This window comes from Atractosteus spatula, chromosome 3, assembly GCF_055471065.1.
Source record: "Atractosteus spatula isolate fAtrSpa1 chromosome 3, fAtrSpa1.hap1, whole genome shotgun sequence".
Taxonomy (NCBI): Eukaryota; Metazoa; Chordata; class Actinopteri; order Semionotiformes; family Lepisosteidae; genus Atractosteus; species Atractosteus spatula.
In genome coordinates this window covers 36,453,885-36,472,298 of record NC_142708.1, presented here as the reverse complement: position 1 = coordinate 36,472,298, position 18,414 = coordinate 36,453,885, and the positions used below count along the sequence as shown (strand labels likewise).

At 34.4% G+C, this 18,414-nt stretch overlaps 1 protein-coding gene across 2 annotated transcripts in view; it reads right to left on the bottom strand.

The window, feature by feature from the left end:
* Positions 1-700: 700 nt before the first annotated feature.
* cds1 (CDP-diacylglycerol synthase 1) overlaps positions 701-18,414 on the bottom strand; it is a 48,216-nt gene continuing 30,502 nt past the window's right edge. The window contains exons 3-14 of one of the 2 annotated variants that reach the window (XM_088911319.1): positions 17,946-18,088; positions 17,263-17,359; positions 15,280-15,377; positions 13,431-13,570; positions 12,361-12,419; positions 8,160-8,242; positions 6,795-6,882; positions 5,916-5,984; positions 5,198-5,350; positions 4,113-4,232; positions 3,621-3,724; positions 701-3,206 (exon numbers count right to left, since the gene is read on the bottom strand). In XM_088911319.1, the coding sequence (XP_088767445.1) occupies positions 3,083-3,206; positions 3,621-3,724; positions 4,113-4,232; positions 5,198-5,350; positions 5,916-5,984; positions 6,795-6,882; positions 8,160-8,242; positions 12,361-12,419; positions 13,431-13,570; positions 15,280-15,377; positions 17,263-17,359; positions 17,946-18,088 (1,278 nt within the window). In that variant the 3' untranslated portion in view covers positions 701-3,082. The remainder of the gene's footprint in view (positions 3,207-3,620; positions 3,725-4,112; positions 4,233-5,197; positions 5,351-5,915; positions 5,985-6,794; positions 6,883-8,159; positions 8,243-12,360; positions 12,420-13,430; positions 13,571-15,279; positions 15,378-17,262; positions 17,360-17,945; positions 18,089-18,414) is intronic. The other variant, XM_088911318.1, reaches the window with a different exon arrangement.

Here is an 18,414-nt window from a genome sequence, read left to right as displayed (position 1 = left end):
AATGACTAACACAAACTTCCAGCTTTATTATAAGCATGAAAATGGAGAAATATACATTTGCATTTCTTCAGTCTATTTCAGATTTTTATGAATGACTCCTAAAAGACAATTAGAAATTGTACTGTTTTAACACCATTCTCATAACATTTGGTGCATTTAAATAAATTAAGCATCAACACCCTATAAGTCTTCAAAAAGAACTGAAATGGTACTCTTAGTCTCATCTTCCTGCCAACATCCATTCCTGATTGTATGTTTATCAAAGTCTGACCTTTTTATCCAAGTACTCCCAGACTCATCTTTCAACTGTAACTGAAATAATTTAAATAGGATTTTTGTTTTTTTATTTCTAAGGTGTTGACATGTACTGTATATTACACTCTATAAAACCAAGGTTTTTACTCATTTGTGTAATCAAATAAAATAATAACATTTTTAATGCATAATGATAAAATTGGCATTTTGTTCCACATTTTTTTCAGTGAAGTAAATGCTTACTAAATACAAAATTACTTGACAAAAAATAGCATATCCATAACAGAACACTTCATTGATTGCAAAAGTTGTTTTGTTTGTGCCGTCTTAGGAATCTGTAAATATTAAGTGAGAAACAGTATAAAGTAGAAAGACTTAGCTATGGCATCACAATGTCTCCCAACCTTTAAATCTTGATAGAAAAATCTTATCATTAAAACAATGCTTGAGATACACCATTTTCCTTTAATCATTTCAGTGCAAGTTAAAACATCCATCTCACCTATTTCATAAGCTATGAAAACAATCATTTATAAGCAGCCATTGTGCAAATTATATTAAACAACTACAATTATAAATAAATACAGTAAAAAACATTACTACACATCCTTCAAAAAATATAACAACAAATGTACAACTTAACACCCCTTTCAAATAAGTTCACAGCAGAAATGCTGGCTACCTAAACATAACTTTAATACAATCAATGTATGTAAACCAAATCCAGACTAAAATATTTTTTAATGTCTATAAACCTATATATGAATAATTTGCCAATTGAATAAGCATATGTACCTAATAATTACCAGCTTAAATTAACAGCATTAATGGTCCCAATATCCACAAACACCATTCATAGGACAATTTTATTCTTTTTGGGAAGTATTTTTAAACAAAAAAGGATTAATAAAATTTAACTTCAATTTATAAGGATGTACATATATAGATGTGGCAGAATAATCTAATTCTAAAAAAAATAAAAGCTGTATTGTTAATTTAACCAAAATGCAGTAAATTTATGTTAAAGAATGCATATATGGATTCAATTTTCACAGTTGAATCTTTCTGTACTCACATTCCTTTATTTGATAATTCATATTGCTTAACATGAAAACAAGAATAATCAGTTGTTTAATATATAATATGAATACAATAAAATGTTTTGTTCAATAGCAATATTTTTTCAACAGTATATTTAATAGGATTATTTTGGAAACCTTCTGGTGGTTTTGAGTTTTCAAAAATGTGAGTTACTTGTAGTGTGTTCATTTTGAAAAGATATATCACAAATTATTAATGCAATTAAAAAAAACATAGACTTTGGTTAACTGTATTTTTACTGTGGACAGGGCTGGTACTCCTCTGTTTAAATCAAATATGCAATCTGCTTTTCTAAATTAAATTTAGCACCTGTGTAACAGGTTATTAAGAGATACCTCTGTTCTTTTAACAGAATTTAAACCCACAGATGATGACACCCAAGTATGTGACAGACTGAAACATTTCATACTTAGAATAGCAACAAAGGTTTTTACTTTTTGAACAAAGTGAGTAAATAGCTTTGACTAAATAAACAAAAGTTTGTTTTAACCAAAGAAAACAAACATAAATCTGCTATAAGAACATGTATGGTTAGTATCTGAAATCAGACAGCAAAAACTATCTGGAGGAATTCCAAACACAGCAATTGCAAAAACAGTTGAGCTACAACTGAAGTACTACTATATATTTGGTTTACAGGATGATAAACACACAGATCACAGTGCAATCATTAGCAAATTGAGTATCTTTACACAGTATCAATGCAAATGAATCAATACAACCTAACTGCCTTGCCCCAGCAACCAAACAATTTTTTTAAATGTTTTTTTCCTTACCCACAAAATCATCTCTATAAAGATACTCAGTCAATACTACACACTAAAAAATAAAATAGAAAATCCCATTCACCTTTTTGCACAACATTGTTCATGTGTTATTATCTAGACAAATCAAATAAGTAGCGAATTTTCTGATTCTAAAATATATATATACAGTAAATACCGATACACATACTGTATGTACTGTATATGCTTTTGCTATTAAGTCGTATATAGAGTGTCTATTGCCATGCCTGTGCAGTCACCTTAGATGCAGCTCTATTCTAAAAGTACATCACCTCAGTTTGTGAAAGACAGAGGAGCAAAAATAATTATATATATATGCATAACTAAGTACTTAAAGTACTTAATATATATTTTGATGCTTTTATGCTCTGTTTTCAAGAGTAAGACCTACAAAACACATTGTACTTACACAATAAAACATTTTGTTAGTGGGATAATTTGTACCTGCAGTTGGTCATCAGTGTCCTAGAGCAACAAGATAATGAAATGACAGTACCTCCACTGCTCAAACGTAGTAAATATATGCCTAAAATCCTTAGAGCACCTTGATACTAAAATGTTGCATCTTTCTTAAATTCTAAAGCAGCTTCATAAAGTTTTGTATATTCATATCCTATATTCACAGAGTATGTGCTTCCACTGCTCATAAGAAGATATTCTGAAATCTTCAGAGCTACCTTTCTTTTTGAAGATGAATCCCCATGTAATTTCTTCTAATGCTTAATTTGTCATGCAATACTCATACTCCAGATAGCATGGTGTTTGCTAATGTTATCAATATTTTAAAAGTTCTAATGTTTCATAGTAATGACAAATTAGATTCAGCTTAAAATTCTATCCAGCAATGATCTGTAGATACAGAGGACATTTCTGCTCCGCAGGTCCTTTTAATTGCAATGGTAGAGAAGCAAGGAGTGAGTGCCTTTCAGTCTTTATTGCCCCTAAACTGCAGCAGGGATCATGCCCTTCTCCTTAAGATGAGACTTCAGTGTGTTAAAGATGCTGAGCTGCTGTTCGGGCTGGAGGACAAGGAGCTGCTGTAGCACTTTACTGGGGTTGGGTCCCCTAGAAGATAGACAGATACAGTTTAGATCACATACTTAGATTATGGTGGCTCTCTAGCTTTATCACCTCAACTGAAGAAAAAAATTCAATGTGCATACAGGATTATTTCATATTAATACAGTACTATATTTTCTACATTCATACAGTACATCCATACTGAGGCTTGAAATCATCATCATGAAAAAACTACACAAGGAAATATATTCACTTAATTCGCAAATTAAAAGGAAATTAGTGATTTATTTTTAACCTTCCAGACCTTCCAGCCAAATAAATTCTCAGAAAAGAGAGCATTGTTATAATTGGGGAAGAAGGTACTATAATAACTATAATATCTGCCAGTTCTGACAAAAACACACTACAGCAAAAAAGTAAGTCAAAGACCACAGCAGCTTATACACTGTCTTTAAATACCTGATAAAGCTTGCAATGTAAACATGAACAAATGTGGCCATCAAATATTGACAATCAAAACGATCCATGATTCCCCCATGTCCGGGAATAGTGTCTGCAAAATCCTGTAGATGTAAAAAGGAACAAAAGATGCTGAGCACTAAAAGAAACTTATCAGTCAGTGCATTATTTTTATAAAAAATAACATATAGTTATGTGTTGTTTATAGTCCTTATGTTGAAAATGTGCAGTCCTTATTCTCTGCAAAGCGTTGCAGCTAAATATCAGCTTTTGCAGTCTTGCTAATCTTTTGATCTGAAAAGTGAAATATTTAGGTTTGGCTGAGAATGAGGCTTATATGGACTTAGTTGTCTTTAGCATTGTTTTTAACTGCCACTACAACAATCCATGCATTATTCTCATCAAGGTTGGTGTGTAGTTATAATAAATATAGGCATAAAATATTCTCCAAGCCACAGAAGAAAAGAAGAATGGGGCACGTGTTCCCCTTACTTTGATTTTGAAAGCTCTTTTGAAACCACTGGCAAAGAAACCACCAAAGGGTCCTATTAGAGACGCAAATGTAGAAAGAGCAATGCTGTGGATCTGAAAGGGGTACAGATTCATGGTTTTCTGCAAAGAAAGATAAAAAGAGCAAATGACAATCACAAACAATGGACTATAACATGTTGTATCACTCAATTAATCTTACATTGCCTCAAAATAGAGATTTCTGTTTATTCTATATATTGAGTTATGCTATAGAAATAACAGTTGTATACAACATATAATGAAATAACTATGCAATGTGACCTGCTAGCATACACATAGTAACACTTGAAATAAGCTAGTGTCTGAAATGTCGTTCCTGTACCTATAAAAGCTAAAATGAGCGTTGCGTCTGCAATCCATGTGGCAAATATTAAAATATTAAATGGTTTAATACTATAAAATGTAAGGGCAATTAGAAGGTAGTAGAAGTGTTTGTTAACTGTAGCATAAAAGCTATATTGCATGTATGCACGTAGTAGTGATTCCAACGTAGATAAGTGTACCATTCAATAACCTATTGTGTACCATTAAGATCAGTGTTTTAAAAAGATTACTATTCACAGAATCATAACACAGTCAAAAGGATGAGAAGTGCTTTTCACTGCACCACATGCATGGAAGACAAATATGGAACCCAACAACAACAGGCAAGACAGACAAGTCAAAACAGGTAAAAAAGGCAGAGAACAAAACAGCTTTGCATTATTGATTATTTGTGAAAAATTCATAAACCTTGTATATCTGCATATTTTCATGATTAAACAATGCTTAAAGATCTGAAGTTGCTCACATTTTTTATATTTCTATTCAGAACAGATTATTTTGTCATTTTGTACTCTTGTTGGGGGTTCTGGCTTAATAATTTGATATCTGCCTTAAAGAAATCGCTTTTAACACTTCATTCACAAAGGTTTACATAATGATCCACAGTAACTGTGGTATATGCATAACACATCTAATTCTAATTAAATTGAAATTGAACTTATTATTATTTTTCTTCTTTATGCTCATAACATCTTTTATATGTTATATAAATTATTCCTTACCAATCTTAGAAGGCTTTGCATCAGTGAAGGAAGAGTGTATTCCTGCATCACAAAGAGCTCTGAAGGTTCGCATTCCACAGCAAAACTGTTACTCTCACTGTCGTATTCTGCAGGGCACACAAAGTATCTGTACTGTGCTAAGAGGTATGCAAACTAAAAAGAAAATAGAAATCATTATTCTAAAATTACAAAAATGTACAATCTACTTTCATTCAGATTTCTAGCAACAGGTATAAAGTGATGAACAGTTCTGAAACAGAATAAAGCATACATTGCAAGCCACATATTGAAATTTAATAAAAAATCAAAGCTGATTTGATAAGCCTTGTTAACCTATAATTTTACAAAATATATTTAATGCTAGGCAGATAAATACAAGAAACATTTTTTAAAGTTTAGCATATTTTGTTTTTGCAAGGGGCTTTTTTGTCTAGTCAACAACATAATATCTCTAAAATCTGAACTCCCATCAAGAAATAATTCCCAATGCAAGAAATTGTAAAGGGTTAATAAAGTGATAAAGTGATGTTAAGAAACAATATACAATATACTTACTTCCTATAAGCAGTTTCTGATTCTGCTATCTTTTGTTTCTTATAAACATCTGAATTTAATGATGACCAAACACTGCTGAACACTTAACCCGCTGCTCATTTTGTGCTAATTTCATATATGGTTATAAAGTAAAAATAGTCAAGTAAAAATGGACTGAACTTACTATGAACCCAAACACAACTGTTGAAAAGAAACCTCCTATGAAACCTTCCCAGGTCTTCTTTGGAGAGAGCTGTAAAGACATTTCCCTGTTATACATGTACAAAAACACTGTATAAGGTAAATACTGTGTACTACAACTTTGGCATTGAATGCCCCAAAGCCTCTTTTCATTTCAGAATGGAATAAATCTTTACTTCTTCCTTTTCAGCCTTCGCATACTGACACAGCTCCCTACTCAAACTTCGTTTACTCATTCATGCATTATTAATATATTTTTGAATCTAGATTTAAATATTGCAATATTTAATTAATTAAGTTGCCAAAATACTATATGCATATACATTGTTTTTATTTAAATTCATATTCATAAATAAATATTGTTAATGATGTTCAGAGATGTTATTATGCTTTGGTTACTTTTATTTTCAGTTACCAAAATTTCACATTAATATTTCATATTAAGTGGATTTAAAGAAGAAAATCAGATTAATGAAGCAACCATTCCTAACTATTGCATTACAAGTGCCACCTTTCAATCTTCTTTGGCCAATGAAAGGCTAAATTTGCCGTGTGCCATAAGCAGCCTGCTGTGGAAAAGACTTTTGCTGCCCATTCTGAGTGGTTGCATGTGTACTGTATGCCACAGCAGACTTCATTATCACAAATTGTTAAGCAAGAGGTGTCATAAGAACTGTGAAGCCAAATAAAGTTATTTGCTTTGGGTTTCTACAGTGTCACATGAATTGATTCTTTAATATTAAGATAAAGTTTGACACTAACTTATTTAGCACAGATAAAAGGGCACATAACACAATTAAGTAAATTATGAAGTACATGACACACACAGTAATTTACATACATTAAGAGAGATTTGTTTTACCTTAATCAAAGGTGTTCGCCCAAAGAAGAAACCAAAAAGATAAGCCATGATATCATTGCAGATCACAATAGATATTGGAACGATGAACCTAAAAAACATAAGATCAAAGTACAAATCTTGCCTCCAAATTATTTGTTTCCAAAGCTCAAGACTTTTTCTAAGGATGTAATGGATAATTGAATACATCAACACCTAAATATCATATTTAGGGTTGCTGGTTTTCAGTTGTGGTTTTTGATAATGCAACATACCTTTAAAATTATTGTGAATTAATACTGTTTGATGAATAAAATAACAAGTTCAATAATTATGAAACAAAGTTGGTTCATCTTTAGCTTATCTCATGATTGAATTTAAATCCATGAAATATGGCTGGTGACAATATTTGTTCCAAATGTGTTTCCCTTGCATTTGATTCATCCAACAATCTTATATATCCTCCAGTATGCCTATGTGCTTTTGATCATTTTCTAAATGTTGTACAACCAATCCACAGACAAATATTTTTTAGCATTAAATATCCATGTACAGTAATCATATGCTGTGAGAAATTAAAAAATACAGTTTCTGAAAAATTTTACAGTACAGGACTACAAATGTACATTTTTGTACTGTCGCAAGGATACTTTGTTGAAAACCTGAAAAAGCACTGAAAACTAGAAGCCTTGAACTATGTAGAAAATGACTGTTTTTGCTGTGTAGAAACCACTACCTACTACTCCTATCTACTTAAACTGCTATGTCTCAGACTGTAATACGATTGATCCATGTTTGAAGGGGTGAGGGACTCAGTATGTGTTATATGTGTTAGTATTCATTTGTTTTATAAGTTTGCACTTCTTAATTGCACTACTGTCAGGAAACCACATACAGTAGCACACTATTTTTATTTCTGACTACAGAGGCATTTTTTTCAGTATTTTAATTTGGTGTCAGAATTGTATTTACTTTTTACCCTTATTAAACACTGTTAACTGCACCTCCATATCGCCAAGTGACTACGAATTTATAACAGCATCATAAACCCCCCAAAAAACATTTTAGAGGGTGTTAAATATGTTTGATATGAACATTACTAAGTGATTATGCATTATTGCATGATTAACTGAGAGAGACTGTGATGACTTTGGCATATGATACACCTATGACTCTCTATTTGACCCTTTTCACTAGGTTGTTTGCCATTTTCATGAGAAATGCTAAATTCTACATACAGCGTATTTACTGAAAGAAAGTGATATCTTCCTGTTATCTCCCAGAAAGACTTAATTTGGGATGAAAAGCACTTACATCTGGAGAAACTGAAGTTACTTCCAGATTCGTGTGAAATACAGGCTTATCAAGTTAGACCTGATCCCTTCTTACCATATCATTCCTTCACACAGGTTCTGAATGACAAGGTGTGACTGCGTGACTACAATCAAGAGTGTCACATGGGTCCATGCAAACTGCAAGTGCAAACATAACACACATCAATTTTAAATGAAGGTAAAATGTACAAAAACATCAGAAACACATGTAAATCACAAAATCATTATTTTTAAGGATCTGCATGATTATGTTATAATAATACTTCCACATCAGTATAGGAAAACTATAAGAAAAATTAAATGCCACAATTGTAATGTGAGTCCACAGTCAACAAGAAATGCAAGCATGGTTAGTAATTTTAAATATTGGGTGCTACAAGTAGAAGACAAAAAACTGAATGTAAAATCAAGCAATAGCTCTTTGGGTTCAATGAGCACTCAGTACAGCCCGTGTGCTGTGGCACAGACTTAACCAGAATCTGGAATTGTGCAGGAAGAAGAAAGCAAAATTCTTCCAAGAGAAAATCAATAGACTCAAACCTGGCTGGTGGAGGTCTACAAAGCTATCTCAGGCCTTTTTCCATAGTAACCAATAAATGCTCAATATTGCTCAGATCTAGTGACTGAGAAACCAGTGACAGATGGATAACATATTTTTTGACACTCATCAAAAGACTGGATGACCCACATTCATCCTCTGTGGATGAGGACACCCCTTCTGGCAGGAAAGAAATGCTGCAACATTTGGGACAAAGAAGATCACTCAGTAACATTATGTAGCAATTAGTATTGGCCTTGTCTTTAAGCAAAACAGTGCTCCCACACCATGCCACGAAAATATGTCCAACAACATTGTGGAACATTGTGAAGGATAATTTATCTGATCATATCAGATGTCTCCACTTCTCGGTATTGCTCTCGAAGGACCATTTTTGATTAAACTGGTTGTTCTCTCCCCAGGTTAAAATTTGCAGCCAATTGATCTACAGGTGTTCTCCTGTTCTACCCAGCATTTTAAATTAATGCATGGATATCATGATCCTGGAGTATGCACTTCCACTTACTGTTGCCCTATGCCAGTGGTTCTTAAACTGTGGAGCGCCGCCAGCTGGTACGCCATATGACCCTGGAACTTTGTTGTGTGCGCTGAAAAATCGGGACGGGTTTTCATATTTTCTGTTTTAATACGTGTCGAATACGCAGCTTAGTACTACAATACAGCACGCACTAATGCTTGAGTGGACACAGAGCTACAATGTAATTCTATACCACTCTATAGGAATGTGTGCTACGAAGTGACCAATTGTATTTAAAAAAGCTATCTCCAGCAAATAGGGAGGTAGGAGAATGTGCGTAGTTTTGGAACACCGCCAATCTTGTAAGCACAGGAAAGCATAGAAATGCGTGCTACGAACAGAAGTGACCAATTGTATTTAAAAAAACGTATCTCCAGCAAATAGGGAGGTAGGAGAATGTGCGTGATTTTGGAACAATGCCAATGTTGTGAAAACAGGAATGCTTAGAAATGCGTGCTATGAACGCTGGTAATCTTGTGAGGACAGGAAAGCGTGATAGATAACAGAAATATACTTAAGAACTGTTCTAGGTAATTTGGGAAAAATACACTGAGTGTCTCTGTGTTTCGCTCCCATGTGCATGAAATTAAAACTTCTTTTAACTTCTGAGACAGACTCCTGAAACGGAAACAGGGAAAAATACAAGCTTGCGGATTGCTAAAGCACATAAGCCCCACACTGTTTTTGAAGAACCTTATTTACCGTTGGCAAAAGAGCTGACACGTATTACGTGTGGAGAAAAAGCTGATAAACAGCTCGACCTGCTGCCCCCCCTGAAATACATGGTCACTCATAGAATTACTGAAATGGCGGATATCAAAAGTATGCTGATAGAGCGCGTTAAGATGAGCAGATGCTTTTCACTGCAATTAGATGAGTCTGTAGTCGATTTGGCCAATTTGCTTATTTACGTTAGATACGAGTTTGAGGGTACGTCCCATGAGGACCTTCTGTTCTGTAAGCAGCTACCAACAGGAACTACAGGACAGCACATATTTCAGCTTCTGAATGAATTTATCGAAGAGAATGACTGGATAAAATGCGTCGGAGTTTGTACAGACGGTGCTAGAGCGATGACAAGCCGAAACAGCTGTGTAGTTGCATGAATTAGAGAGGTTGCTCCAGAAATGAATGGACGCATTGCAACATCCACCGTGAGACCTTTGTTGTCAAGAAAATGCCTGATGGTTTAAAATCTGTTAGACTCTGTTGTGAATTGTATCAAGGCTCAAAAAATGAATTCGCATCTGCTTTGCTTGACTAAACAGGCTCACCCCTCTCACTGAAATGGTGCTTTTTTATTGTTTATTGTTATTTGTTGTTGTTCCTGTTTTTTGTTTCTGTAAAGCGCTTTGAGAAGCCACCTTTAAAGGTGCTATATCAAATAAAGTTTATTATTATAATATTTATTATATGTGTCTGTGAGTGTGTGAGAGTGTATTTTCTGGGGTTCCAATGAGAAGATGACTTGTAGGTGGTACTTGGATGCTTTGGTTTGATCAGGGGTGGTACTTGGTCCAAAAAGTTTGAGAACCACTGCCCTGTGCTGAAGTTTTCTTTCCCTTTGGATTTCCATCCTGACATCACCTTAGACACCGTTGCTCATTAAACATCACTAAGTTCAACTGTCCTGGTAACTGAACCTAACCGAACCTCCAACACACCCCAACAATTTACCACTCTCTCAAAGTCAATGGCGTTACCTCTCATGCTAGCTATAATTGTAGACAAAAAGGCCTGTATTTTTGTACACTACCCTAAGTATTCTGGGATGGGGTTTTTTTGTTAATGAACAAATGATCCACAGTTCAAGTTCAAGTCTTGCTTTCAATATACTGTACTTAGTATTCTACATTTCCCAAGGTGTTTCCATTTTTGTCAACAACTTGCAGCATGGACAGAATGATTTATTCAAGCTGAAAGAAATCAAATACAAAAGAATAACTAAAACTGCATATATAGTGCAAAAGTATTTACCCCCTTCCAATAAGTTTGCATTTTGGTGAATTAAAAATGATCTATACATATTTTACGTGAATATGTCAAGCACAGCTTGAATGCTCAGAAACCTTTAATTGTGAAAAAAGTTAAATGCCAGCACAAACTGCAAAGACAAATAAAAAAAAAAACTAAAATGAGCTGCCTGCATAAACATTTACCCCCCTTGGTAAACCTTAATTAGTTAAAGTGCACAAAATTACTTTGACAACTAATAATCAGCAGGCCTTTGTCTGTGTACAGTAATAGCTCCTGTCTCTCTAAGGTGCCTCAGTCATGTAGTGAGTTTTAAACAGTGTATATATTTACTTAGTAATATCATTATTTTTAAGATTTGGTATTTCTGAGAACAATTAATTTACCAAGCATCTAAAATTAGTAAATACATTTTAATCCATAAATGCATGTTTCTAAAGTAAAGAGTACATGCAGTAAAGTCCTCAATTATGTACAGTACATCTATACCTCTAATCTAAATGTGATATTGTACTAAAGATTCTCCTATGCAATTACATTTAAACAGGCTGTAGTTTTCTTATGAGAACAAGTTACTAAGTTTATCACCTACATGATGTTTATAATCATATACATGTTTATTGAGCACTAAATCTATTTTGGAAAGCCATGGATTCAAGTCTAAGACACTCACATTGCTCCTTGAGCAAGGTATTTCTATTTTATTTTCTACCAGTAAATTCTATTGTATAAAGTGGGTATTCTACAATATTCTTGTAAATGAGCATTGGTTCTTAATTCACTTGTCTGGTTATATAAAGATTTGGAAAAAAAATAAAACCTGAACACTTAGCACCACACATACTGTATAGTATTATACATTATCAGGTACAGTAATTTTGATATAATGTATCAAAACTACAAAATAAATATAACTTATTGAATGGTATTTGATTTATGTTTAGGAATATTTTAATTTTATAATAGCTTGCTAAGAATGATGAAACTATATAGTAATTTAAGCAGAAGTAAATCACTGACAATTCAGTAATGGAAGAAGAGGATACATACATGTCCCAAAAGCATTTACAGAACCAGTTTAGGGCCCTCACCAGTATTCATACAATTAATACAGCACTTAAGGACATGAAGTACTCATTGGTTAGAATGACAGATGCCCTTTAATTTCATATAGCAGTAGTAAAAGTAGTTTCTGTTGATACACACCATATAAAACTGCAGGCGGTAATGTTTCTTCACTAAACTCAGCACAAACATGCAGAAACCTGAAAAAATAAAACCATGCTGTCAGTATTCTTACCATAAAAAAGGTCAGTTTTTGTATAATTAACATTTACAGGCTAAATAAAAAACAACTGTAATTTATTATAGTCAATATAATAGCAACTTGATTTTGCAAATCTACACATGAAATGAAAGACATTTACTAAATGAAATGATAACCACATCAGAGATTCTATCCACCACCACGAACAGTTATTGAAGACTTACATTAAATTAATACTAAACATGCTGAATAAAAGCTCCCAATTTGCTCTACATACCAGGAAACATAAGAAATTGCTACTGCTTCCCACTGTGTTCCATAGTATTTTAGCCTTTTCATTAGATATTTTCATTAAAATATCAGAAATAAGGGAAAAAAGTTATGGCACATAATCCTGAAGCACTGCCCTCTGTAGAGCACCAGTGCTATTTTGCATTGACTAATTCTGATGATTTTGCTGTAAGAACTTTTTTAATGTTAAACTAAGTGTGCAAATGCTTCACTTTTAACAAACCTTTCAATTTTAAGTGTTTAATCAATTTAACACATCTGTTTAATTGTTTCTCAAACAGGCACTACACAAATAGTGAAACAAATAGAACAAGTAAAGGTTTATTCCATGCTAAAAAGAAAATAGACTCAACATTTTGACTGTGGAGCCTTCTTCAGGTCTCTTTTCTTTTCTTTTCAGCATGGAATCAACCTTTACTTGTTCCTTATTATCTTGAAGCTTCTCACACAACCTCCCAGCTGTACTACTTGCTGACATATTTATAAACAGGACCTCCACTGGTCAACCTCTTGTGAAAACACATTATACATAACAGGTGAACTGTTTAGGAGGAAAACAAGTCTCTGCTCACAAGTCTCTATGACTCATGTTCATCATAGTCCTTTTAGTCTGGGTCCACAAGCAATTACAAAAATGCTATTATTCAGTCATATATTTTCCAGAAAACCGTACATATTGTTACTTCTATTTCCTATTTATCAGAATAACAAGGTTTACCTGCCAAGTACAATGCAAAGGAAATGAATCGGTGGTATCGAACCAGAAACTGCAAGGGCTCCTCCCTCTGAACCAAGGCACCGAAGTAGTCTGCCACAGTTTCCCCATAGAAAAAATAATTCACACAAATCAGGAAGTACCTGTAGTTAAAAAGAGATAAGCAAATCCTAAACATATATTCAACAGTTTTATCATCATCAATTTGCTTAAAAATATAGAGTAAATTCACTTTGGAATTTTAGGGTGGGGTGGTGGCTCTGTGGCTGAGGATCTGCGCTTGTGGCTAGAAGGTTCAAATCCTGTGGTCAGCAGAGGAATCCTACTCTGTTTTGGCCCCTGAGCAAGGCCCTTAACCCCAGCTGCTCCAGGGGTGCTGTACAATGGCTGACCCTGTGCCCTGACTCCAAGCTTCTCTCCCTGTCTGTGTGTCTCATGGAGAGCAAGCAGCAAGCCGGGGTATGCAAAAAGACAAATTCCTAATGCAAGAAATTGTATGTGGCTAATAATAAAGTGATCTTATCTTAAACTATTAATCAACTTGGTTCCCGACTACAAATCTCCAATTAGCACAGGAAAGATGAGGACTGGTCCCACACACAGATCAGAGCAATTCTTACAGGAGAGGTAGCTTCAGTTGGTAAACTGAAGCAGTTATCACTGACAAACAATTGTTCAGAGGCATATTTCAAACCACAAAACTCATTCTTGGTCAACAAGCTAAGGATATAGTGATTAACCAATGTACACCACCACCAGAATATAGTGTGTATATGAGTATAAGAGGAATGTGTCTGGATTTGAACAAGACTGCCAGCAGCAGGACGAAACAGGAAGCAGGAGGGGGACTGCATAAGACCACCAGTTAGCAGGACAGGACTGAAAAACACAACTCCGAGGTCAGGATAAAGTGTGGCTGAGAGCAGCTCAATAACCATACCCCAAGCAATGGTGCTGCAGGGCTTGAATGCTGTGCTAATCAGAGCTAATCGGAGGCGGCTGATGGCTGGGAGAGCCTGCCAAATCTGGTGCGAGTAGCACCAGGTGGGGTTGAGCTCCTTGTGTGTATGTGAGCAGTCCCCGAGGAGACCAGGGACCCACCAGAGCATAACAGAATCCTAACAGCTAGCTGTGAAATCCCTGACTGTAAGGTATGATCCAATCAATGTCAACCCCAAAAACGTTTGATCAAAATCCAATTTGATTACAATTACAATTCTGGAGAAAAAAATCTGCAAAATAATATCTGTGAAAATCATTGTATCAACTATTAATCAACTTCTTTCAGAATTCTTTGTATCCTGTTACTTTTGTAAATGATTATAATGCAACCCAAATCACCCAAATCTCATGCATCTCAAATCTTAAGATAGTTCTCAACATTATTTAGGATGTTTATTTATTATTTATGGATCTATGAGTAACACCTGAATTTTAATTTCAAATGCCAGGCATTCAGGCCTCATTCAGCACTCTGAATTCAGAAGCCCTGAATTCATTGACAAATTGGATGTATTTTAGGTGATGTAGTCAGTCTACCAGAAACAATGATTTTTCTATTACTTTATAAGAAATTAAAATACATCCATTTTTTAACCACTTCTTCTAATTCAGGGTTGTGGGGTGGCCCAAACCTATCCCAGCAAGCAATGTGTGAAAGGTTATGTAGAACCTGAATGGAACACCAGCTCATCACAGGGCACACACAGAGACGCACAGACTCACACCAATTTTCCGCACTTTTATATCACAACATGCTGCTAAACAGACTTGCTTCACAAAGAAGGAAGTTAACACAGGAACTAAGATTCTGCTATTTTTCCATTTTATACAGTATACAGTATGTCCTCACCAGCTTAATGTTCTGAACCATGGAAGGTCATATGAGTGATAAACTCTGTATCCAATGGTTATAATCTCTTGGAAACATTTGATTTGAACAACCATGACCTAAAATAAAAGAAAAACAACATGGTTTGTTTTATCAAGCATGACAAAAAATTTTTTATTTATTTTTCTGGAAGTTTGTGTGCTTAAAATTAACTGAATTCAGTGAGATTTAGCCTAAATTCCTGTTCCATAAAAACTCGATCAATCATGACACTGAAGAAAAACAGAAAAGATAAAAAAACTCTTGCAAAAGACTGTTCAGTTTCAACCACTAGATAAATCATGGATATAGTGAGAGATACTATTGCAGATACAAATATTAGCACCTTCATTTACTAGAACAATAACTACATTTGGAAGAAACAGCCTTAAAAATGAAATAAATATAATTTTCTTATAATATAAAACAAACCATATGAATAAAATAAAATATAGTACAACAAATAATAACTTAGTATAGTATAAATAGTATAAAACATTTTGTAAAAAAGAAACGTAATGGATACAGTATGTCTGCTAATAGGTAAATTTCTCAAGTACTATTTATTTGAAATTCTGCAGCTAAAGGAATTTTGTGTACCTAAATTAATCTGCCACATCAAAGGGTTTGAATACTTATGCAATCATGACCATTCCATTTTTCTTCCATATTATCTACTTATTTCTATTAGTTATTTGCTTTGAATGTGTGGAATATGTTGTGCATAAAAAAATATTACTTTTTCAAATCCAGTGATTGTAAATTTTAAATCAACAAAATCTGAAAACTGGGTCTGAATAATCTTTAAAGGCATTGTATATGTATACTTTCTCAGTGAAACATAGCAAAAACTGTGAATAAAATATTTAAATTGAAGGCTAAATGTTTACTTTTCTAACATCTATACTTAGCTCTCTTCATTGGCTTCCTGTCAGGTACAGGGTGGACTTCAAAATCCTTCTACTAAGGCTCTCAGAGGTCAGGTTGTCTAATGGAACTTATTAATGTACACAATCCAAATCATCCGCTTAGATCACAGAATGCAGGTCTTCTCATATTCCACGCATTTGGTGGTAAAGCCTTTAGTTACAGAGCCCCTAGTATCCCATGTATCCCATATTCGGGATGCCGAGTCAATCTCAGTATTCAAATCCAGACTGAAAACCTATTACTTCAGCCTAGCCTACTCACACCTTATATTATAGCCTGCTGCAACCATGGCTGCTGGTGCTGCTGTACATGCTATTGTGTGTCTCTGTGTTGGCTCACCTGGTATATTGTGATCTGTTCTGACCAAACTATCCTATTCTCCTCCCCACATGTCAGGATGGTGCCCTGACTGGATGCCATGAATCCAAGTGGGACATCGTGATATAGCTAAGGTTTAGGAGGATTTTGCTGGTCTACAGAGATCTGCATGGAGTACTAACACAGAATACATGATGGATGGATTAATACCCTTATTCAATTTTCCCTTTTTTTAAATTGTATGATGTTAGCATGCCCAAAGGTGTTGGGCAGCCAGTTGACCTTGGACCCCTAGAGGTTTTTTTTCTGCTTACTAAGGAGTTTTTGGTTCCTCTCCCTTATTGTCTTCTGTTTTTTTCTGTTCTGCATTCACAACATTGCTTTCTTAAGTCACTTGCTTTGTTAAGTACCTTGGGGCAACCTTGTTGTGAAAGGTGCTATACAAAAATAAATTTAATTGAATTGAACATTTATTCTAAATCTAAATCTACATTCAGATCTCAGAAGCTAAGCAAGGCTGGACCTATTTGGTATTGCGATGGGAGACATCCAGGTTGGCTGTTGGAAGTGGTGCGACTTTCAGCAGAAGTTTCAAAAACAAAAAACATTTTAACAACACAGTGAAACCAAGCTTTTTTAAGAAAGATTAAAAACAAAACTGATATAAACGTATACACTATGTCACAGTATTACTGCACTTCTCTCTGAGAAACATACTGTTAATATTAGCACCACTGGCCCCATGTAGATGAGCAGAAAGAAGAAAGAAATCATAGTCAGCGATAAAATCCCACGAATCCACCAGTTCTTCCATCTGCAAGAAATAACATCAGCATCAGATGATTGTACTTGCCAAATACAGTGCACTATCCATATAAAGCAACACTTCAGGAAAAATGTGCTTGTGATCAATTTCTGTTTAGACTGATAAATGTATGGAATAAAATAATCACTTAAATTTTCTATTTATGCCAAAACTCACTTATATAAAACATAAACTACTGGAATTTGGAGCAAGGTTATTTCAGCAAAATATGCTGAAATCAAGATTCTGTATGTTACAGTTTGATTTCATATTTAAAGTAAAAGCCTTGTTTTAAGGGGCTAGATGGACATAATTCCCCCCTTAGTTCTCCTGTGTTCTCTGATAAGCTAATTCTCCCACAAAGAACTCATCATAAAAGAGAAGAAATACTTGTACAGTATATTCAACAGCAGAAAACATAATTTGGTATTGAGCTGTCAAATTTAACTTAAATTGAAAAATTAACCACAGCGGTAATATGACTTACAAAGACTCGTGTCTTCAGATGCATTATTGTATTTCATATGCAGTCTCATTTTAAAGAAAAAGAATGTAAAATAGTAACGTATAAAGTAACGTGCTGACTAGAGTCTACCTTGAAGAAAGCCCTGCCAGAAATTTGTTTAAAACTTTAGGAGTGTTATCTACAGATGGAGGTGCTTCAGGAGTATCTGTGTCTGGTTTGGAGTCTCTGTCTCCTTCTCCAGTCATCCCAGTTCTGTCTTCTCCATCCGTTTCCTATGGAAGAAAAACCGAGAAAGTAAGTAGAACATTCTCTATTTCAAGAGTACAATATTACAGTGGCAACACATTCTATCCTCAAAGTTCACAACTGAAGAGAATTGTCCTCACACAGTTCACAACTGAAGAAAATTGTTTCAAAGGTCATATGTCCACCTCTCCAAAAACCTTAAAAATACAAAGATTCAATGATCATGTACTTTGAATCCCAGTTTTAAGTTATTTATAAATATGCAAATACAGGCCTCACCTAGATGCCTCCCATACCAGGAAGAACAGATTGATAATGGAAGAGTGGATGAGTGTCTCAACTAAACATTATA